Genomic DNA, 25,659 nt, shown 5'->3' on the forward strand with positions numbered 1-25,659 from the left:
CGGATGTCGGCGTATACTCAGAGACCACCAGTACAAAAATTTACAAGTGACCCGAGGTCAAACTATTTCTCTACACAAAACAGGACTGGTACATATAGAAAACACAATGATTAACAATAGCTGGTTGGACACAAAAATACTCTTACACATATACTTGGTGCAAGGGCAAATGAACAGGTAATAAATATACAAATCACAATACTGATAATAAGATTGTGTACGTGCGACCTCAGGTCAGCTGTGAAGGCACCACAGAAAACGGGATGTTCATCATTGTGAACCCGTTGAGCAGCGACTTTACAGGAACTTGACATTATCTTACAGACCCTGACCAGGGTCAAGACCCCAAAGAGTTATGATATATAAATTTAAAAAAAAATTGAAAACCCCACTTCTAAAAAGTAGTTGATCATTTCGTGTTATACTAGAATTAATGATTTTTCATTTCACCTCAAAGTATCATGGAAACTTTACTTGTATGCCTGTGTGTATGTGGCATTTCATGAATCTTATGTTACTCTCTGCAGTGTGTGTGTGTGTGTGTGTGTGTGTGTGTATGTTTGTGTAGTGCAGTATATCATGTTTGCCTTTTTTTTTGCTTTTCTTGATTTACAGTGCACAGTATTTCATTAAAAGTTTAGTTGACTCGAAGTTTGGTTATTACACATATAACAGTACACAAGAGAATATTTTATCGCTGTTGATATTTCATCTCAGTTACTGTTCTCTCTCTCTCTCTCTCTCTCTCTCTCTCTCTCTCTCTCTCTCTCTCTCTCTCTCTCTCTCTCTCTCTCTCTCTGTGCCTTCCCTTTTTTTCTTTGTGCGTGATGTAATGTATTTCATTGAAAGTTACAGTAGTGTGCACATTCTCTAATAAAATGTAGAAAAAATCATACATTTAAAAGTTCAAAACAAAACAAGTTCTAGCAAGTTCACCAACACCAGTGAATGAGTGTGTGTATACATACGCACCCTATGCACGTGATTGCGTTTATCTTTTGGGTTGTAAAAATAAAAATGAGAAAATACAGTAAAATTATAAATGAGAATTTCATAAAATATAAATTAAAAATCATAAGCGTAACAACACAAAGCATAACAAGCTCTAGCAAGTCAGACATCTACCTAGCACCCTTTACCCATCGACACAGCATCCCCACCCCCTCCCAGCCTAGGAAACTGCTCCCCAGCCCCACCCACCTTCCAAAACAACTCTTCTCTGAGTGAGGTCCTCTACACAGCCTTACAGCCCCTCCTCTCCCTTGGTGCCCAGCCATGTAACCCACACCCCCACCTTGGAAACTTCTGTAGGACTCCCCCACCCCAAGACCCTTTCTCAGTCTGTTTATGACTGTAAGCAATGTTACCAACATTTTCCTGAGGCCACGCAGCATTGCCAACCATCGGAGATTGGTTTTTCAAATTTTTAAAAATTTATATATATTTATCTTTGGAGCCTTGGTCCTTGCCCCAGGCATGTCGGATAATGTTGAGTTCCAGATAATGGTGATCCAGATAATTGAAGGATTACTGTATTTTCAATAGTAAAGCCTGTCTTCACACACATTTCCACAAGACCCTTCATTATCAGGTATTTTAGGAACTCCATATCTTTCATCAGTGTCATATCTTTCTGTGTCCCCTTTCTTTGCATTTACAGGGAAGCATAAATTCAAACACACATGGAAATAGGCTTAAGTACTGTATATGGAATTCAGTGAAAAAATGGGAATTGAATATATTTTTTTACTTTAAATTGTAGTTAAAAGTTCAAAAAATACACAACAACATCGTTTACTAAGAAGAAACATTGCAATGCATGTGGAAATTCATGGCATCACTGCATGACACAAAAGACTCTTAAGCATGTAAATGCTGCTGTGTTCTTGACTCGTGTTGTAAATGCGACATTAATAGTGCTTTTCACTGTGTCTAAAAACTTAAAATACTCCGGGATCTCCCTTACTACCATCCATAAACATAACTGAGAAAAAAAGCATTGTACAATTTATAACACTAAATAAAAGATATAATGAAGCCTCGACTGTTTTCAGTATCCTACATGAACGCAAGTCTGATGGACAGCAGGTGGCTATTAGCTTATGCTCTCTCTCTCTCTCTCTCTCTCTCTCTCTCTCTCTCTCTCTCTCTCTCTCTCTCTCTCTCTCTCTCTCTCTCTCTCTCTCTCTCTCTCTCTCTCTCTCTCTCCACAAAATCTTTTTTATAAGTAAGAAAAAGTACAGTAAAAATACAATAATCATTAAGTCAGATTTGTATGTTTGATTTTGTTTTGTGTCTGTACAGTCAGTGTGTGAATACTGTATTCATTGGCTACCAGTTATAGTTGAATAATAAAATTGTATGAAAATGTCCTCTACAGAGGGGTTACAGTTGAATGATAAAATGTTAGGAAAATGTCCTGTGTAGAGGATTATATAGTAAAAAAGTGTTTAGGGTTGCCAGATTCCCTGTTTTTGATGAATTTATCCCAGTCCAGTATTGTTCTTGCAAGGACACCCTAGTTATCACCCTAATATTTGGTTCAGTTTCAAGTTTCATATGAAAATTACATTGTTACTCACTTAATTTAGCTTTATGAAAGTAATTGAACTTTCTTTTCTACTGATAAAAGTAACCTTCACAGAATACAGCATTTCCAAGAGCTTTACAAGAAATTGATGCTTGTAATTTGTTAAGTTGTAAGGGTTGGCAGCAGTATAGGTGACTGTTTGTCACATTTTACCAACAACCCATGCAGTTATGCATCATCATCAGTATCTAGTGTACATTTTTTAAAGATTGTTATGGTTGCCATGTTTTTCCAAATTTAAAACTTATCCCAAAGAGGCCAAAATTTAAAAGTGTAAATTTTGTAGTGAATATTCCAATGAATGAACATTTCTCAAGCAGGGGAAAAGTTGTTTGGAAGCTAATTGTGGAATAAATGACTGCACATTCAGTACTGAACATGGTGGACAGTCTTATATGAAGTAACATATAAAAACAGTGAATTACTAGCTTTTTATGCTGTTTAATGGTGCTTCAACCTCAAGAGAAGCCTATAAAATAATAGACTTCTTGATCAAGAAAAATATAAAATAAAATAAAAGCTGCAGAATTTCCAGTCACCTTGCACACCCCATCTTCATCAAACATTCAGTTTGAGTGACTGTGCGAATGTACTTTTACCAACAGTATTTCATGATTTCCAGATTGCAAGTAAATTTTCAAGTGCTAGTATTAAAACTATTGCAATAGTAAAATATGCAATAGCTCCATTCACGATTGTGGAGGTTGATAGGGATATAAATGCAAGTTATTCTTAATGGCATATCTATGAATATAAGTGATCACAACACATAAACTTTTCAAGTTAATTTTGCAATACTTTTCACAAGAAAAGGGTTTGATAAAAGTGCAGGAGAACTGCACAGGTTACCTCTGTTGGTAGTGGCCTGTTTAAAACCAGATGAAAATCATATTTCAACAAGGATACATACTAACCTAACCTTCTCTTAATTTAACCTACTGTAGAATGCTGCCCCTGAACTGCCTTGAGGGCTTTGCCCCTTGGAATCCCCCACAACAGGACATCTTACATAACAGAATGGCTTGTACAGTACACAGCTATTCTGCAGCATTACTGAAGGTTTTTTTTAATTTCAAGAACAATACTCAAAGTTGCTGGTATTATGCCAGTTTTTATTCAGCTTACATGCCTGTAATGCTAATTTTTGGCGTGTTTTCTCAATAATGAAAGTTCAATAGAGAAAAGAATGAAATAAGTTGGATGTGGTCACTTTAGAAGTTATCTTACAATGCATATGGAACCTAGATTGTCAGTGTAAAGAATTTTATACACTGTTGCAAAAGAACAAGGACCTGTTAACAAAAGCTTGGTAATCGGTAAAGTATAATTAGAGTTTAACTTTTAGAATACTTGCTTTATGTTTTTATATCTCTTCTTTTAACTACTGTAATATGATAATGTCATTGTAAGTGTCCCATATTTCCATGTTTCTAATCTGGCAACCTTATTTGTGAATGCAAAGTAAAGATTACTGTATAAGAATTCCTTGTAGGCAACAGTGTTATTTAAAAAATGAAAAGGATAAAGCTACCCTAAATTTGAAATTCAATTTTTGTATTAATGACCTGATCTTTAAAATTTAACCATGTTGACAAGTGAGTAGTGGATTCACACAATTTCCTAAATAACATCATATGAATTTGCATTTTGTTCTTAATAAACCTGGTTACTTGATTTCTTTATTTTCTTCCAAGAATCTCGATGTAATGTCAGAGTGACAGATGGTGCTAGTATGAATTAATTTAGCAGACAACAAAAGGCTCCTTTAAAAAATGCAAATAAAATTCAAATTAACATAATAAAATGTGTCAGACTATGTATGTGTATTTGTGAAATTGCAACAGTCCTAAAAATCTAAAGAACATTTTAAATAATCTTCTGTAGTACCACTACCCTTACATACTCTCCAAACCCAGCCAGATTTAGACCCTCCCAAAAACTTGCTTTCACTCTCCTTTGCATATATAAGGCATGTTAACTTTCAGAACCTCCATTGACATAGGTTACCTTCCACTCTTGTTTTGTATGATAAAGAGGGGAGTGAAATTTAATACTACTGTATAATGCTTTTATAAAATATGTAATTTTTCATGGCTTGAACATGAATTTATATCCTGTTCATTAGACATTTAATATTGTGATTACTCATGCATCCAACTTGATTTTGTAACTCAGTCGGATGACTTTTTTTAAAAATGAAAGGAAGATTGGTCCCTTTCTTCATTCTTTCATAAAGAAAGGGAACTTTAGTTTTGTGATTCATGTGTGGTACACTTGCAAGGCAGTCTGATGGCAAGTGTCAGTTACGGTAATTTCTTTTGTAATTAAATAACCATATACAATATTAATGCTTATTTAACTGTCTGATGTTGACTCACATTGCCTCTTTTAGGTCTGTGCCAGTAATGACACAAATTTTACCTCTGATGGCACCGTGAATACATTTAGAGTCATGTTTAAAGAGCCTGTTGAGGTGTTGCCTAATACTAACTACACTGCTTATGCTACACTGAAGGTAAGAATTTCTATTGAAACCTGCTTCTCTACCTCTCAGTGTAGAAACAGTTGGAATAATTATGGTATTTATCTAAGTTTACTATAGGAAGCTGCATGATGTCTGTTTGTTGTCTATCAGCTTTTTAAGTTAAGGCAGATGCTTATGCTTAGATTTTAACTATCTTTTAAATGTTTTGTTGCTTGCCTGATTAACTGAGTACTTGTGGTATTTGTTCAACAGTATGAACAGCTAAAATTATATAGTGAGTGTGGTTTATAAAGTACCTTTTTGCAGTAAAATTAATATATACAAATCATTTAGTTTGCCTAAATGGATATAAAACCTAGCTTATTTCAGCCTTTTTTTTATGTAGCCAATTCACAGTCTGCTTAAAGGTAGATAGAACGTTAAATCAATGAGAGTTGTGTTGTTAATCACTATGATGTTTAATATGTGCTTATTTTTCTCTCAATGGGTGCATAGTTAGGTACAATTACTGTTTCACTTAATATCTGTATTCCAGTGTTATAGATCAAGACCGTATGATGATATGCCTTGTGTTTATTTTGTTGACTAGTTTTGTCTGTTCGTTCTTTGTGTATAGTAGAGTACTGGTTATATAATGATGAGGTTCTCAAGAATGTACCATCATCATCATCACTATCATAAGACATTTTCCCATTGGCATTTCCCTTTATGGGGTTAGATGTGGAATGAGTTCTCTCTAATCATTTCTGTCCTGTGCTCTGTTTGCATGAACTTCCATCAAATCTAGGTCTTCATCTGTCCACTTTCTCCACAATTTCTTTGCCCTCCTTAAAAGTATCTGCCTGGCCTGGCTACTTACATATCTATTGCTTTTCTGGCCAGCTGTTCTTCATCCCTTCTCCACACATGGCCAAGTCATTGTAATTTTTGAGATGTCAGTCTTTTTTTCAGCCTGTTGATAACACATTTCTCCACCAACCCGTCCTTCATAATATGATCACTGTACTCCTGCCATGGATCAAAACATTTGAGGGTCAAATCTTTTAAAAATTTTCCTTCTTTTTCCTTGTCAGAGCCAATGTTTTAGATGCATAGAGTAGTACAGGAATTAAGTACCCATCACTAGTCTTTGCTCTTTCTCAACCAAAGGTACATTTGTAGATACAGTACAAGTAGTCTAGCAATCTTTACAGTTCAGTTGACCATGCTGCAGCTGGTCTCTTTCTGACTTCTCTTTCAAGTCTTGCTCCACAGTTCAGTGTACCCCCAACATGCACATATTCTCTGCCACTTTCTAGGCCTGCCTGTCTATCACAACATGGGTCTCTTCTCAATTTGCAGTTGTAATACTTTTCAGATATTGAAAATCCTTACCTCATGTATAATAAGTAATCCTGAGCACATCTTGTGACACCACCTTTTACGTATGATAGATGCAATAGGATTCATTCTAACACATTTCCTATAATGATCATATGGCCAGACTTTCTAGATTGTACTTTTTCCCTTGTTTCCTTATGTCACCATAAGCTTTGTTTTGCTTATGATGATTTTCAGTCCTCTCCTTTCCATTCCACTCTTCCTTTTATGAGTATTTCTACTACCTTTTCGTAAGTCTGCTGTTGGCACTAGATCATTGCATAAAGCAGTATGTAGGGCCCCTTTTCTTTACTCCTCTGTAACAGATTAATGCTGAATCTTTAGTGAAACTGGGCATGGTTAACATAATCATTAATAATGATGTTCCTCTTATTTCATAGTAAAAATAAAATTTGAGAAAGAGAGCAAAGATCACTTTAATTTGTATTTTCTTTACAGGGAGAGGGTTTGGAAAATTTTATTGTACATCATAACTGGATATCACCTTGTGAAATAATGTATTTTGATAAGGGAACAGCTAGTGTCCAGGGTGAAATTGTTTCCAGTCCCATTGGTTTCTCATGGCAACACTGGATGTTTGCCCTTTAAAATTACAGTGTAGCTTAAAATTAACTCTTAATTTTTATAGAAATCTAGTTTGTGAAAATTCATTGATTTTTGGTATTTTAGTATTACTGTGCAGCAGTTACTGCCAATAAGCATTTTCAGTGTTAGTACATACATACAATCTGCCCCATGCATTGGCAGCTTGTAGTTATATTTTAGATGAAAAGACTTTTAAGATCTAAAGAATGTCCAGAAATAACAAGTTTATATCAGAACATTATTATAAGATTTATAATGCTGTAGGGATATATATGTAAAAATATCCCTAAAACAGTGGTCAAGGGGTTTAGTGCAACTGGTGTGCCTTCAGATAGCTGCTCTAGCCTTCAGCCCTAGTCTGGCAGTCTTGAAGATTCAGTCATTCGAAAGCTGTAATGATTGGATATGGCTGGGATTTGACTTAATTCAGTAAGACCATTAGTTGCATGCCTCACTAACCAGTTTATACAAAAAGTGAGACAGTAGTTTAGTTGTGCTAACTTTGTCAGCAATGATCATGTAACCATTTTTTTATATCCACTTCAAATCTGAGTCTCTCTCTTCCTTTGTGCCCATTATGTGATCTAAATCTAGTCTCTGTACCAACGAGGACAATGTTATTAACATTTATCTCCCCTGAAAGGCCCGTAAAAATGAGATTGCTAGTCTAACATTTCCCTTCACATTACCTGAAAAGAAAAGAGTTACTTGCAGAAAGTATTGAAATGATGAAGCACACCTGTTCATTAGAATTATTAAAATACTAAAGGATGTTTAAGCCTGTACTGGTAACATAATGGTACACTATAGTAAATTTATCAAGACAGAGAACATCAGAGGATAGTACCCTTCTTGAGAAAATAACTTTCAAATATTTATTATAATTAAGTTTTTGCACTTATGTAAATCTTTTCATTATTGTGACAGCATAACAGTGCAGCATGTCTTGAAATAATAATTCCAAGTAACTTTTTTTTTTAATTAAGTGGCTGCCTATGACAAGTGGCTTACCATACACTGTCAGTCCCAGGAGAGTTTACTCCTATTAATAAAATAACAGGAAATCATGAATTATTACCCGAAAATTGTTAAGACATGACTTCTTCAAACTTTTTTTAATGTATCTTTCATAAAAGTCCATAGATGAGGGTACAGAGTGCCACACTGTTATGTGAAGTTCACTCCCTGAAACTGTAACTTTGATCTCTTAGCAACTTTCAGAGGAACTAATGTAGCAGATGGCAAATGGGAGCCCAAAGCTTTGGACCTACTAAGATAATTTTCTTTATGGAATATCATGGCAACAAACAGGAGTTTCCTAAGATGATGCTCCAGCAATCAGACATATTGTCCTTGGTGACTCCATATTTGATGTCTTTCAAAATAGACCTTAAGTTCACAGGGATGGAGGATGTGGCTGATAATACTTTGTTTTTCAGTTCTTATCAGACTAAACCTAGAGCTCCATGTGTTTGCTGTAAAATATAAATTTCTTGTAATCATTTTGTTACTGGCTAAGTCTGCGTAAGGTCAATAAATTTGGCCCCATTAACTCAGTGATTTAGATACAAGAAAACTTAAGATAACCTTTATTTTCATTGACATTATAAACAATGTTGATCTTCTGTTAAGGCCTGGTTGAGATGCTCTGAACAAGTGTGTTGTATGGCAGTGTAAAGTAGAAATACTTGTGAGAAGATGGGCTCAGTAGAAACATGCTGCCTAATATTTTTTAATTCCTACAAAGCTAACAATTGTTTGTTACCTTGATGAATTGAAATCTGTCTTAAACATAAAGTAATCGTTGATTGTTTCAATATGAAAAGTTCAGAATGACATTTTTTCCCAATTTGCTCATCAGCTCATCAGCATATCTATTACTTCATTGCTCACCTAGCTACAGTTTATCACAAATAAAATGCACCATAGTTCCCAGCAAGAAGAATATTGTAAGGGAAGTTGTAAATTCAGTAGAGACATGGAAGAGGATGTTATTGATGCTGGCTACCATCCTTCTTGAGTTTTGTGATGTACTCAACATCCAAGTGAGTCCTTCCACTGACAACACATTCTTAGGTTCCTTCCTGGTGCTGCATTTCTTCCTTTATGTTATTTTAATCAAAGTTAATAAGTTATACAGTATTTCCTTTTTTGAACCTGTTACTTCATTTGTTGGTCTCCTTGAGACTGGCCTTCAGTGGTTTTGAGGAGAGGTTTTGGTCTGACATTGCCTAGAGCTGATACTGCATTGGCTTCATTGAAAAATCAAAAGATTGTTAATCTTTCAGCCCTGGAAATTTACATGCAAGGTAGCTGTGAACTTTTGTGGGATTGCAGAGCTTCTGTGCCAAATGCTTGTGTAACCCAGGAACTATAAAATGTTAAAGAAAACCCATACCTAGGAGCTTTTGAGTAAGCATGCATACAGTTGTCACTTTTTTTGCCCAAGAATTTTCAGTGCTACGGTGTTCTTTCTTTCGTGATTACCAATATTCCCTGCCTGTCAATGATTAAACTCAAAATGGGTTAATGACTAGGCCAGCAACTGCTCCCAAGGTTAAAGAAAAGTAAGTGAATTGAGTTTGTCAAGTTAAATATGTACTCAAAATAACACAGCCCTACCCATGTACCTGTTAGCCGTTAAGTAGGTGACGGGTGTGAAGAATCTCCTGGGAAGATAAGAATACGGCAAGCTCATTACAACCCGGTATTGTTAATGTGGAAACGATGGTGGAAAAAAGCATGGAAGCAGCAGGTATGCTAATGATAAGAATATGAACATTTGTATAACATTTACGTTCATTAGGTTAGGTATAAAAGTGCTGGCATGAAATCCTTTATAGTGCAGTGGTGACACAGAGAAATGTAAATTTTGGTGCTGTGAAACTAGGCAAAATGTGTAGACATGCATGTAGGTCAGGGATGAAATGGCCAAAGATTTGATAGAAATGGGTTGAATAAATGAAAGAATGAAGTTTTCTGATAATCTCAGGAAAATGGTAATGCACACGTTTTCAGTTTGCTTACCAAAAATCAGGAAAACCTAAAAACTCCTGAAAGAAGGAATACAAAATGCAGAATAAATCTGCAGGGTGACATTCTGGAAGAGCTACAGAGAGATATAATCTTGCTGGTGAAATGGAAGTGTACAAAGGCCAGTTGAGGAGAAGAGAGGACATAGGCATAACAGAAGGACCAAAAATGTTATTTTGGAGGGTCATGGGACTTTTCTGTTTTTCATTTTCTTGAAGCCACTTCATCTATCTTGTTCTCAGTTAGTCCTTCTGTTATGCCTATGTCCTCTTAATTTATGTTCATTTTATCCATTCAGGTGTTAAAACATGCCTCCAGCATTCTATTATCTATTATTTTCAACACTAATTTTTCTATTTTCTTCTTTTATATACTTTACATCTTTCCCCAGCTAGAATGGGAAAAAGGGATGCATTGTAACATGAAAATTATAAAAAGATGGGGCTACTTGAGAATGCTATGAGAATATTTGAAATGGGGCTGGAGGAAAGACAGGAAAAATTGTTAAAATCAATATTTGTGAGTTTGGTTTCATGCCAAAGAGATCAACAGCTGAAGCAGTCTTGATAGTTTAGCAGGTACAGGAAAAGTGCCATGCAAAAAGAGATTCTACCTCACATTTGTGGATATTGAAAAGTGATTTGACTGAGTACCAAGACAAGTATTTAAATGCTTTTTATGAAGGCAGAGGGTACCAGAAAGAAATTTTAAACTAGTGATATTTTACTATAAAGCTCATTCTAGATAGATAGATAGACAGTGGCAGGTGTATCACAAGAATTTAAGAGAAATGCTGGTGTCTGTCAAGAATCAGTGCTGAGCCCTTTGCTGGTTAGCATAGTAATGGAAGAAGGTATAAAAGAGTGCAGAAAATGGGGGCCCTGGGAGTTATTATATACTAAGGAAGAGATGATGGAAATGTTCAAAAGGTGGAAGAGTGGAATAGAGGGGAGAGGAGTGAAACTTTAGATAAACAAAGAAAGCTAATTGTGATTTCAAAGGAAGCAAAGGAAAAAGTAAAGCAATGAAAGTGGCCATGTGGTTGTGGAGGGAAATTCGCAGGGTGAACTGTATACTGTGCAATGAATGTAACATATAACATCACAAGAAGTGCTCAGGATTACAAAATATACATTGAGTAAGAATATTGTATGCCATACATTTATTGAAAGTGCAAATGAGGAAGAGGAGAGTCGAGAATCCTATTGTAATGGATGGGCAGGTCCTAGAAGGGATAAAGCATTTCTGTTACTATACTGTGAAACAGGAGTTGACAGAGCAGCAAGGGAGGCCTGCAGACATCCCCTTTATTCCAAACTATTTCTGTAGAGGAGTATCGCCTGTATTAAACTTTGTGGAACACTGTATTTACCCACCATTGAGTGATGACAACTTGCTACACTTCTGCTGACTGACAAGTTGATACTTGTTTTTCTTCTTCTATTGGTATGGATATTTTTTCGTGCATTATGCATGTGCCCAAGGAGAAAGAACACCAAAGGTGTGAAGGATGTCAGCAAGTGTGTGGTGGCTTCATGTCGTCCAAAGATATGGACGACATGAAACCTAAACTTGGATCCCTACCGATATTGTTCTTTCTGTAGGGGTAGGACCTTGAGTATTGATCTTCCTGCAAGGAGTTGTGGGTTAATCCTTTTCAAAGTGGAATAGATTTGGAAGCAAGAGGAGCAAGGCTAAAAAGCATTGCTGGTATTTTCAGGAAGAATTATGGTATTTCCCCCATTTGATATTCGGTGATTAGCATGTGCTCTCATTTAGTAATGAACCAGGCTTATGTACTGCAAAGACAATATCAGCTTGTACGGCTCTTGATGGCTCAGTGGTCAAAAAGTCATGGTACATCATTTCTAAACCAGGTAGTAGTTCAGATCCCATTGGTGAAGCATTTATAAGCTAATTCTTGTTGGGTATAAGTTATTCCCAAGGTATAGTGAACTGTATTTCAAACAATATTTGTGGCTGTACAAAATGTCACTGTGTATAAGTTATTCCCAAGGTATAGTGAACTGGATTTCAAACAATATTTGTGGCTGTACAAAATGTCACTGTGTATGTGACAAAAATTCATAATTAGCCACTTGATACATAGCAATGAATTATCATGGTGGTAGGGTAATATCGATTTTAAGTACAAAACCTGAATTTGACAGGCATATGTGCAGCAGAGTCAGTATTAACTTATACCTGCCTTGATGGATAAGTGATCAAAAGTCACCTCACACTGTTTCAAAACAGGCAGCAGTTTGAATCCCGCTAGTGATGGAATACTTATCCCTATAGTATAGCAAATTGGATATTAAACAATATTTATGGGTTAACATTTAGAGTATAAAACATGTCATGATGTACGTGATGAAAATTTACATACAGTAATACCTCGAACATGTCATGATGTACGTGATGAAAATTTACATACAGTAATACCTCGAACTTGTGCGATTGAAAGTTCTTTGAATTCAAAGACAAACTTTTCATTGGAACCTAACTAATAATTGTCATATACGACTTTTTCACAGACACGCGAACATTTGTGAATACTGAGAAACCCTGCAAAAGTGTTTGTTTAATTTTTTATGTAATTTATAAGTTTTCAAGCTTTTATGTGTAAATTAAATAACATTAAATAATAAAAGTAATAATTTCTCTCTCTCTCTCTCTTTTACTGAGATGAGAGAATTTTTATGGTACATGTATGGTTATTTGTTTTGTATAATAAATCAATTTTTTACCTAATAATAAGTACTGATTTTCAAATATTAATAAGATTAGCAAGATTAAATAATAATAATAATAATAATAATAATAATAATAATAATAATAATAATAATAAAACTGTAATTAAAAAATTTGTATTATTTTAAACAAACAAATATCTTCCCTCATCTTATGTAAGAAGCTCAAAGGCAAAAGCTGTCAGACATGTCGATTTAACATGGCAAGAAGGGGGAGTGTTGCTGATCAACGGGTCAAAATTCTTAAAAAATTTCACTCTCTTAAGTAAGGACAACTGTTATCTCCCTCTCTTTCTCTCTTGTTCGTAGTTAGCGCAGCCTACATATTACTGTTTCTCTGTATGTCCTTAACTGTACAGTAGATCATTTTAAATTGACCTAATTTTACCTATACCGTCTACAAACTGTAAATGTGCCGTTCTAAAACATAGAGACATAGAGCATTTCAGAACAAAGAGAAAGAGACAGAATAAAGAAGTTTTTAAAAACGAGGTTGAGAAGACTTCTAAAAATAGATCGGTGGAATGGGGAGTAATTCAGTGGAATGGGGAGTGAGAGTAATAGTATACTAATCTTCACACTTTCCTGTATTTTAACATCAAATAAGGGTAATGTATTAAGCTAACTTTGAAATGAAATTGCAGCAACTTTAATTTCATTTCAAAGTTAGTTTAACACTGAATTTCCATCTCTCTCTCTCTCTCTCTCTCTCCATAATAATTCATAAATAATTTAACTTGATATTTCAGGTAAGGACAATCTCTCTTGTGTTATTCTGTCTCCTTAATAATGGATAAATAATTTCACTCCCTTAAGTAAGGACAACCCTTATCTCTCTCTCTTGTTTATAGTTAGCACTCACACATTTTTACAACTTATTATTTCTCTGTATGTCTTTACCTGTACAGTAGATAGTTTAAATTGATCTAATTTTACCTGTGCCATCTATGAAGTGTAAATGTGCAATTGTGGCAAATACATTCTAAAACTAAGAGACATAATAACTAAGAGTTGTATTAGTCCAAATAAAAAACACTGTTTGTTTATGAAAAAGCATTTCAGAACCAAGAGAAAGAGATGTAGAATAAGGAAGTTATTAAAAAGAGGTTGAGAAGACTTCTAAAAATAGATCGGTCGGGGAAGGGAGAGACAGAAATTCTCTTCCAACCCCCTATTTTTATGTTAACCATTTATTTCTTTTTTTTAAGGGTAATGAATTAAGCTAACTTTTACATGAAATTACAGTAACTTTAATTTCATTTAAAAGTTAGCTTAATAATTTGAGAGCATGATTAGGGTCATATTTAGTGTTTAAACTTTAAAAATAAGCATTTATTAGCATTTTTAAAAACTGTGCCAAACTTATGCGAAAATTCGCCATGTGCGAGGGGTTCTGGAACCTAACCTCGTGTAAGCTTGGGGTATGACTATATATATATATATATATATATATATATATATATATATATATATATATATATATATATATATATATATATATATATATATATATATATATATATATATATGTTACAGTCAATATCATGTAATCAGTCATTACGCATAATGACTGAAATTTCAGTCATCTGCGTAATGCACTTAGGGACATTTCATCCCCAGGAGCTAGTACTAAACACGGCAAAATACATTTGACCCCAGGGACTAGTACTAAACCTGGCAAAATAGTGTAGGTGACTCACTGTTTCAGCGGTGTTTAGTACTAGCTCCTGGGGATCAAATGTCTCCTAAGTGCATTACGTCCGTGATGACTGAAATTTCAGTCATTACGTGTAATGACTGATTAACGCATGTTGACTGTAACATATATATATATATATATATATATATATATATATATATATATATATATATATATATATATATATATATATATATATATATATATATATATATATATATATATATATATATATATATATGTATTTGCAATTCAAACTGTACATTCTGCATAAAAACAAGACATTCCACCATTTTATTAGAACAATCTGCAAAACTTTTCAACATTTGGTGTACAAGCTTCAGCAATTAATGTTAGTACGAAATAATGCTTTAAAAAGTCCCTAACAGTCTGCGTTAACTGGGGCAATCATCAAAACTTGAAGCAGTGTGCATTACCTTTTGGATAATTTTCAAATTGGTGAAACAGTTGTCTATATCCGATGAAAGAGTCGTCAGAGATTAGAGACACGATTAGAGACATTCTTGGTTATTCAAGTCAGTAAGTACTCCAAAACTCTCATAAGTGTACATTGCAGCATTTACTAGATTACTGTATCATAGGTTTTACAAAACAAAATAAAGCCACTACACTAGTCATAAACATTCAAAACTTAGGCATTGATCATAGAACATACAAAGACAGGAAATGGTTAATGTAATATATCCATACTGTACTGTATTCTGAACACATTTTTGTAAGTATCCGTATGCTTGCCAGTAGTTGTTTTCAACAATTTCGTGTCATTACATTGACTGTGCCAATTATCTATTCCATGATCCTTTCACGCCATGCAGTCATGGTCATTTTAGCTGCTGCAGCAGCTTGACGATTTATCACTACCTGCTGTATCATATTAATTTTGCTTCATGTCTGCTTTAATCACGTAGAAACAGTGGGGTTGAGAAAGGGGGAATTTGGTGGAAGGTATTTGATATCCAGTGCATCATTATCCACAGAAACATTTGAATGGCATGGTGCATTGTCCATAATTAATACTGCTCCTTCATCGTCGAGAATAACAGACAGTGACATTAGAAAATCACTGAAGACTTCTGTTTACACTCGTGTGAACAATTTCATGATAGACCAAGCCAACTCCATCAGATATAGCAGCAATAACCATTACGTTTCTCCTATGCTGACTGCCTGCTATGCGATGTACGCGTTCTCCTATGGGAGCTCTCCCGTAGTGACATCTTGTGAAGAGGTTGAATCTTGTCTCATCGATGTAAATGCAGTGACATTGTAGACAGAAAGTATACATCCAGTGTGCATAAGTAACGCGTGCTTCCTTGTTAGTGGGAGAATTCTGAGAAGCTGGAACATCATTGCAAGATTTCAAACTAATCAGCATTCCATCCAGGGCTCTTGCTTATTGTTGAATTGGATACTGCTGGTTTTTGGGGCCACATTTCATGAAACGTTCTATTCAGATTCCTCAGGCTTATGGTTGGGATGTCTTCAGTTATCATAAGCAGCAAATCTCTACTTTCATCATCCAGTTTCGAGGGCCATCCTCCATTGATGTCTATATATGGTAGAATAGGCAGTGGTGCAAACAACTCCAAGTATTCTTGCTGCTTCAATAAAATTTTCTCCTGCATTGTAGGCATCCATGATTCTCTGTTTATCAACTGCCGATACCCTGGACATGATGATAATGATGCTCTGGCAGGTGACAGGTCTAGAAGATCGACAACAACTAACCTGATCCAGTGCTGTACTTCTATCTTATACCTTCCTTACCATCTTCACTAAATGCAAAAAAAGAAATGAGAGCTTCCTTAGTGAGAGGTAGTTTTACTGATATGGGTAGTTTGGGACAAATGATACTTGTTATTTGAATACATTCAGTTTAATCAATAATGCATACAGATGCATAAAAGCACATTTTGCCATTTTTTTAGTTTTGCTGATTGTTTTCAATTTTGATGAAATGTTTTCCATAAATACAAGAATTGTTGCTGAACTCTGAGAACTTTTTAACTGTTGTTATGATTGTCTTATCATTTGTGTCATTAGCCTTAAAGATATGGAAAGTGTTGTAGTTTTGCCAAATGTCTAAAAGATTTCACTTACAGTTATAAATGTTAAATAGTTTCTCATTTCATCCAGTTGTTTTGATGATTGTCCAACCAGTTATGAACTATGTATATTTGATTTGCAGAATGTACAGAATGAATACAAATTATATATATATATATATATATATATATATATATATATATATATATATATATATATATATATATATATATATATATATATATATATATATATATATATATATATATATATATATATATATAATTATATACAGTAGACCCCGGTCCTCGACACTAATCCGTTCCAGAAGAAGCATCGAGATTCGATTTAGTCAAATTCTGAATCAGTTTTTCCCATAAGAAATAACTGAAAATGGATTAATCCATTCCTGCCCACCAGTCATTACCCCAGCCTTGCCTTTTTATACAAAACATTACACAAATTACAATTAAACAAGTTCAGAGTTGAATAACTTGCCGTATCAGAAACACTTTTTACATTTTTAAATGCATACTGTATAAAAAAAATTGGCTTATGACCAATGCGGTCGTATTACTGATGGTAGACCAAGCGCCATAGGCTAGGCTAGGTAGCCTGTAGGCACACCACAATGTACTGTAACGGGTACACACCAAAACTGTTGTTAATAATGATAACATTGAAAAACAAGCCTGATTATTACATTAGATTAATAATACAGTATTTATAAGCCAAATTACTGTATGTCTGTTATCATAAAGTTAAGAAAAATTTCCTAAATTACGTTGGCACTCGGCAGCTTGTGGCATGAGCAGATGTAAACAAACCACAGCACCACCCTGGTGATGTATTGCGGTACTAATTACATAAACGTTGTTTACGTTCAGTATTTATGGTAAATTTCATACAGAGTCTACTGGAATAGTGTACAAAATCACTGTAAAACATCTTTCAGTAAATATTATGATACCCTAACATATTGGGACCCATGATTGGTCGAAAATTCAGTGCAGAAAGCCAAAAAAATTATGATATACCTGTACAAGCGTGTACTTCTCCAAACAACAGCAACAGTAGTATGTGTGGGCTTTAAATGCTTTTAAATTTGCGTGGGAAGAACTCCACCAACAATGCCAACTAGCGGCAGTTGCCTGAAACTTTTTCTAAAACGATTCGAGGACCGGTGTTCTACTGTGTATATATATATATATATATATATATATATATATATATATATATATATATATAAATATATATTATATATATATATATTATATTATATATATATATATATATATATATATATATATATATATATATATATATATATATATATATATATATATATATATATATATATTATATAATATATATATATTATATTATATATATATATATATATATATATATATATATATATATATATATATATATATATATATATATATATATATATATATATATATATATATATCGTGAGACTCAGCATTAAGTTCACTTCACAGGGTCACTAAAATAATTTGGACCAGACCTATTGTGACCAAGTTCCACCACTGATTATTTTGTTGCATACCATCTCTTTTTCTTTTTGAATTTCATTTTACAGGGCCCAGATTCTCACTATGGAACAAAAGGAGTTCGTAAAGTAACAGTGGAGTGTCCTTCGGGGGATCGTGTGACCTTTCATTTTACTTATGCAGCTGGTAATAATAATGGAACTTCTGTTGAAGATGGACAAATACCAGAAATTATATTTCACACATGAATGATAATTGCAATTTTTTCTTATTGTGACAAAATAATCAAAATGTTTTCTTTATTAAGTAAATAGTGATGTTTAAAATTCTTGGAATAACTGAGTTTTAAAAGACAAATGGCCTCAAACCATAATGTTCACTGTCTTGGAGTCTGTAAGTGTTGCCAGTCCTAGTGATGAAGATGAAAATTGAGAAGCAAAAGACCATAGTGTTTAGTTTGAAATCAAATGGTAACTGTCAGTTATGGACACGAAGACTCTATTCTCTCATCTGCTATCTTTTCACTATAATAATGGTTGTTTGTCTAGAACTGAAGACATTGTATTTATAAATTCAGTTAAATTGATAATTTGGGTACTGATGTGAATGAAAACTTGAAAGGAAAAACCTGAGTTGGGTATAGGTTTCAGTACAAAGCTATTTAAGGAAGCAGTGCTGAAAGAACTACAGAAAGATTGTTATGCATTATTAAGTTATATTTTTTGTATATGCATAAGAAAATAGGTAGAAATAATGAGATTACTTTTGTGTTAAAATATGAAGGTGGCTTTAGGCCAATATAACGAGGAGAGCAACACACTGCATATTATTGATTAAATCTTGCATATCCAGATCTGAGTGTATTTTGTGTTGTGCAGATATACCACTTATCCTTAGTTCCCATATGACCCCATAGGTTTTTAGTTGTTGAAAAAATGTATACATAATCATGTTCAGATAGATGCTTTTGTGTTCTCTTGATTGCTCCGTTTGATTTGTAAATATTTTCATACTTCTCAGATGTTGATTGTTGTATGGAATATAAGTTTATTTATTACATGTTCAAGGTAGATGCTTTATGCTGTATGTACTTACAAAGTTCTTCTCAGTTGCAAGGAATTTGTACAAACTTTTTTAAGTATACAGTAAATTTCCATTTTGCCAAACTGATGTTCCATTCTCATGGATATTTAGACTCGAAACCAAGTTCATTGTAATGTTGTGGAAAACTAAGTATATTCTTAAAATGCACACTTTTATAGCATCCCCATCACTATTCACATTGTACAGTGGAACTTGTAATAGAATTATTTTAGTTCACTAAATGTGTTAATGGCATTAATCAAAATTGGTAAGAGAGTTCTAAAAAGGAAATCAGTGAACATCAAAAGTTTATGTAGGTCACTATGGATTTTATTAAGTTAAAGAACAAATTTCAAACATCCTTGGAGGTTGTTTCAAACTCATTCACAGCCAACCCAAAGCATTTGAGAATTTTTCAGTAACTCTTTTGCAAGCTACTTCTGCACTGCAATTTCTTTGTGTAACCTTTTTGCAGTGTTCTTTGATACAACATGTCTGTAAGCGTACATATACTGTAGAGGGTATATGGTAAGTTAAAAAGGGTATTCTTTTGTCATTTTTATTGTGTAAGTTTTGATTTCTAACTCCACATTATTACTGTTTTGCTTATATGCAAGTCTTTGAAACTTGTCAAATTTACTTGATATTATCCCCAAAAGTAATGAATTTTATTACCCTTCTGAAATTCTTACTCTTTATAACCCATATTTTCAGTAGTCTTTATTATGCAATGTATGATAACCCCTTTTATTGAACAAGTATAGATCAGTGTTACTGAAAACTGCTGTCTTCTCCCAATATTCTCAGTTACAGACTTATATACTGTACAGTTAAGTTAATTATATCCTAGTTTAACCAGACCACTGAGCTGATTAACAGCTCTCCTAGGGCTGGCCCGAAGGGTCAGACTTATTTTACGTGGCTAAGAACCAATTGGTTACCTAGCATTGGGACCTACAGCTTATTATGGAATCCTAACCAAATTATAGCGAGAAATGAATTTCTATCTCCAGAAATAAATTCCTCTAATTCTTCATTAGCCGGCTGGAGACTCGAACTCGGGCCTAGCGATTGCTATGTGACAACTCTACCGACTCGCCCAATGAGGAACTTATACTGTACAGTGAAATGATTACTTCATTTTTCCAATATTCTTCTGAATTCTTGTTTTAAATGTAGCCAAAGTGTTAATCATTTTAGGGTATGGCCATACATTCTCAGAATAAAACTTCAAATCAATAACCTAAATATTTCTTCCACAGATCTCATGTAAATGTCATAATAAGTTGGTCCTTTTGCATGTTAAAAGGTTGCTATTCATTAACCTTTTGACTTTAGATCTCCCGTTACATGTACCATAAAATATTAGTAGTTTTTGGTACAGCTGCTTCAGTTCTTCACTTCACTTCACTTGCTGCATTTTATTCCCATGCACTTATTTTTTTATTACCCTTCATCCTTCATCCCACCTTAAAGATGTTTATTATTTAGGCTTTATTTCATAATCTCAAGCTTTTTCATTTTTCATTATGTACAGTTATGATAGGTTTGGTTAACAAAAAGTCCAATCTTATGTAGGTTTTTAAGTATATTTAATTGAAAATACAGAACACTTATGAACTCTATTTTAAACAAGTATATACAACAGAAAAACTATGCAGGAAGGTTCTTATTAAATTTTGCCTGTGCTGGAAGATTGTTGTTCTTTGTATCCTGTAGTGGTTCTTTATATCCTGTAGTGATGGTTAATAAGGTGCTGCAGTTACTTGGGGTGGCCTGGTATTTTACAGGTTTTTACCTACATGAAAAATGTAGCTACTTGATGAACACTGTCAGTCTTTCTCCCTCAATAAAGATCTGGAAATGTGAAATACTTGGGTAATGTTTGTATTCGTAAAATGTATGGTTATATGTTAGTATTACTCAAACATACATGTAACTCCCATAGTTATCATATGCTTCAGGGACGCTGATGCTAGAATTTATATTAAGGAAACTTCTTTTAATTGCCACCCTTCTGGATAAAGCTGCTTTAATTATGTTACATTTCATTTTGCTTTTGCTAAAATAATGTATTAAGTGATATAGCATGCATGGTTTCCCCAAATAACTTTGAATTGCAAATTGGAAAGGAGGTTCCATGCTGCTTCTCTCTTTCCTTTTGCTACTCATGGACCCCTGCCATCTTTGAATTGTACACAGCAAATTATAAGGTTTTAAAAATATTTAGCTCAGTGCATTGTATTTTTTAGGAATCCCATTTATTCACTTCATCAGTTTTGTCTCCTTTCTAAAGTTATTTTTAGATTTTAAATTTGGTAATGATCATTTGAAGCTATTTAAGCAAGAATTTAATGTTATTACAGTATATATATAGGTTGTGTATCGTTTTGAGTGATGCAATATGAAGGTAAGGAAGTAACAATTTATATACTGTATTTAGTTACTTATTAGTTTAAGAAAACATGCTGTACCATATCTAACATAAACAGATACAAGGAATGCTTCATATACTAAATATTCTTCTGTAGTAACAGTAAAATTTATTTACATTTTAGCATTTGTTCATATTTCAGTAGTAAAAATAGTATTCGGACGTCACTTAGCACGTCCATTATGTAAGAACAGAAATTCCATTTATCATAAGTTATGAATGGGTATTCAAGAATACTGTAATAGGAACAACTAGTGAATATTCTCAACCAGTTTTCAGATCTGATACTGTCACTAAACTCTTCCAACAACTTTTTGTTTTTAATCTATGTTGTGGAATATATTGTAGTCTTGGTAACTGATAGCTGTAGAAATGAACTTAACATACAAGAAAAGTCTTCATTTTTATTTATTTATGCACAGTATATTGAAACCACAATCTCTTGTTTTTTTTTTTTTAAGTAGTTTCAGTACATGATAAAGCTAGCTCATTTGGTTATTGCTAAATGTTTTGGTTTCTGTAAACTTAGTTTCACCCTTTTAAATTACTTACAGGTTTTCCATTCATAGTTTGTTAACATATCATGTGAATGAACATTTTCATTTTCAATCATGAGTTCCTTAAACCATTCTTTTAAGCATATTTTGACTTTTTGACAGTGAAGCACAGTACATTTTTTCTTACTTCAGTAGTGTCAGGATATTTTTCAGTTTTATTTTATTCATTCCAAACAAAATGTTTTTCAAGGCATTTCTTGGTTGACAGGTATACAGTATCTAGACACCTTTAAAACACATGGCCAAATGATAAAGTGTTTCATAATCATAATTTGTAAAGTAATAAATCAATGATCTTCCTTTACGGTACAAGGGGATTGTAATGCCCCAGTCATCTTTTCAAGTTACCTCTAGTTGTGTCAAGATCAGTAGTTGATTGAGTGCTTAGTATTTGTAAGGTATCAGACACACCTATAAATTATAGGACACTTTCTCTTCAAACAATCCTTATTCTTTGTATACCTTGGTAATGGAAGTTTGTAAAGTAAACTTTAAGCAAGATTCTATACAAGAACTATTAAGTGGAAAGAAAAAAAAAAGCATTGTTACACTGGAATTTTTCAAGTGGAGGTAGAGGCTGCTGTTGTGTAATTCCAATGCTACCATTTCACTTTTGTCTTTTCTGTAATTCACGTTGCTGTTTGTATGTTCTGATGTGGCTTTATGAAAATACTTAGGCAATGAAGTTTTCATATCACTTGAGACACAACACAGTGTGTTGTAGGGGCTATAAAAATTCTGATTTTTTCTGGAATATCTATAATAGTATATTTTAAGCCCATTTCTTTTAGCAGTGATAGTGGTAGTTATGAGTCCTTTGATACCTTTGATCCAAAGGTGGTAATTTGATCACTAATAAGGATAATGACTAAAATTTCAGCTAACAATAGATACCCATCACTCTTTACTATAATCACTTATACCAGAGATGTAAGATTTTTTTTCTCATGATGTTTATGTAACGAGCACTGATTCATAAGACCCTCTGTTGTGCTTCAAGTGACCAGCATTCCAACATAATTGATAATTGCCTTCCAAGTTCAGACTTTGATTTATATGCTCTCAGAATTGTATTATGGCTGTAATTGTAGCTCATGTTCTAGTGAGCAATACAATGGTAGTAGACGAAAGAGCAGGACATATGGCCAGAATACCGTTGACATATGTTGAATGTTTAGAATCTTCATTGGGTTCCCTCCTTTTCAATAAAGGAGATTGTGAGCTGTGATATATTTCTTTGTTTTCTTCCATTATACTAATGAGATTGTAAGGGATGGTGCTACGTCATAGCATTTTGTCAAAGGAAATCAAAACTTGGACCACAAATTTGTAGTTTAGAGACAGTTCTGATAGATTAGTTTGCCTTATGATTACCATCATGAACTAGTATGCTATATAAATCTCTTCCAACAGGTGTAGGTTAATATTGTAAAATTTTATGATAAATATGGAAATGACTAGAAGCTACAGTCCAGGGCCAGTCAGTCTAATATTCTGCTAAGCTCTAGAGATATGTTTCCAGTGAGCTTGATATATGTTTGTTGTTGGGCCTGTGGCAAAGTACTACGACAGAAAACAGATCTTGTAAATATATTTGTAATTTTGATGATTATTTTCAGTCAACACAACTTCTGGTCACAAATATTTAGTGTTGTGAAATTTGATCAAACATCTGTGTTCTTTAAATGTCAACATAGCACTTTAAGACGCACATTATTTTTATAGTGATTTCTTAAGCTCTACCAATATGTAATTATATCACATCATTAACATCTACATAGAAATAAAAGCAGATAGACTATACTGTTGCCTTTTCAAATATAAGTAGCGACATAAGTACCACATGCTTTGCCATTGTAATTCCTGAATACTGAAAATGACTTATAATGCCTTTGATCTGACTTTTACAAAAAATTGTGGTAGAAACCTTCGTGTAGTCTACTTTTGAGTAATACAACTTTTTAATTGTAACACATTACATTATTTTTATTTGTAATTCTTTGTGTAGCCCACAATTTAGAAACATATATACTACTAGATAGAGTACATTACAGTATACTGTAGTGACTCAATTGTTTGTAATTATTGCATTTTAGTTAATATATTAAAGGGAACTCTTAAAGCAGTGTATATTTGTGCTCTAGTAAAATTCAAATGTCATTGTAGCCAATACAACTGTTAAATGTATATTTTTTATCATTTTTCCTCATTTAGTAATTTGTGTTTTCAGTTAGAAAATAAGAATATCACCAATTTTGATAAAATGTTTCATAAATGAACTTATATTTAGGTGACAGTACAAATCATAGTTTTATGCGATGAATGCATTTCTTGCATCAGCTACTTTGGAATTTAATCTGCCAGATAACTCCTAATTATTCTCTGGAAATAAATACAGCTTAGCAGCTAACTAGCAGTGTGTTTAGTGAATGTGCTTTTTAGGAGGAGGTGGGGATTCAAACAAAAGGAATTTAGGTGCTATGATTTCCTTCTTTTTTCCATTTTCTATCTCATGTCAATGGTTTGCAGCTTTTCTAGTTGTAGGCATTTCAGATCAGTTATTATTTGTTTTCATTATTAGTCCCCCAGACTCATAGTCCTTTGTTTTTGTTGTGGAAGCCTTTAGAGAGCAACTACTTAGGTCTGAATCCTAATCTGATGTTAAGTAGTTAATCCAAACTAAATCAGCTTGGCTTTCTCACCATTCCCCCTCCCCCCCTCCTATTCCTCTCACGTCCAGATGAACCTTTTATGACAACATTTGCACATAGTGCTCATCTACATTTAGATAACCAAAGTGGGGTTTACTAGTCCCCTTTATCTCTTGCACTTTTTTCAGTGACATATTCAGCCAGCCAGAGGCAGTGTACACATAATATATGAAAATAGAAAGTTTATGTCAGCAGAATACAACCATGTAGCCATACAACAAACTAACTTCTATTTTATTCATTCTTGTTCATTATTTGTGAGTACTTGTGGAGTCCCCTGTGCGGCATGAGTTTTTCCAGGGACAACAGGTGAATGAGGAAGACTTGTCAAAGCTCAGAGAGGCAACTCAAAAGTCTGACAGGAACACTCTCACCATTGCCACGTCTGTCAGCATTCCAGGGTAACTTGCCTGCCACTTAAGAATGAAATCTGACTTCTCCCAGTTTACTGTGATTGTCCAGGTAATGCGATAATGCAATACACTTATCACTTGCAAGTAGACCCAAGCTGACACCAAGGTGAACACTTGTGAACACCCAAGGAGAGTGTTACTAGTCCGAAGCACAGAGCTTTGAACTGGTAGACTGTCTCTTCACAGACAAATCAGAAGTTCTTCCTGCAGGACTGATGGATAGGTATCTGAAAACATGCATCCATTAGATCCACCACAAGCATGAAGTCATATCTCCAAAGAAATCCAACACAGGACAAGTCTCTTCATCCTGAACAATCTGTAGTGCAAACTTGTTAACTCTTCCCCCCCC

The 25,659-nt window shown here is 33.9% G+C and overlaps 1 protein-coding gene across 6 annotated transcripts in view; it reads left to right on the forward strand.

Annotated features, from left to right (window-relative positions):
• The window catches only part of LOC136826313 (BTB/POZ domain-containing protein 1-like), a 531,599-nt gene extending 507,229 nt beyond the window's left edge, over positions 1 to 24,370 (forward strand). For 4 of the 6 annotated variants that reach the window (XM_067083546.1, XM_067083547.1, XM_067083544.1 and 1 more), the window contains exons 11-12: positions 4,983 to 5,105; positions 18,199 to 24,370. In XM_067083546.1, coding sequence (XP_066939647.1) covers positions 4,983 to 5,105; positions 18,199 to 18,357 — 282 coding nt within the window. In that variant the 3' untranslated portion in view covers positions 18,358 to 24,370. The remainder of the gene's footprint in view (positions 1 to 4,982; positions 5,106 to 18,198) is intronic. The other 2 variants (XM_067083549.1, XM_067083550.1) reach the window with 2 other exon arrangements.
• The last annotated feature ends 1,289 nt before the right edge of the window (positions 24,371 to 25,659 follow it).

Source organism: Macrobrachium rosenbergii, chromosome 40 (assembly GCF_040412425.1).
Source record: "Macrobrachium rosenbergii isolate ZJJX-2024 chromosome 40, ASM4041242v1, whole genome shotgun sequence".
In the NCBI taxonomy this organism is placed as follows: Eukaryota; Metazoa; Arthropoda; class Malacostraca; order Decapoda; family Palaemonidae; genus Macrobrachium; species Macrobrachium rosenbergii.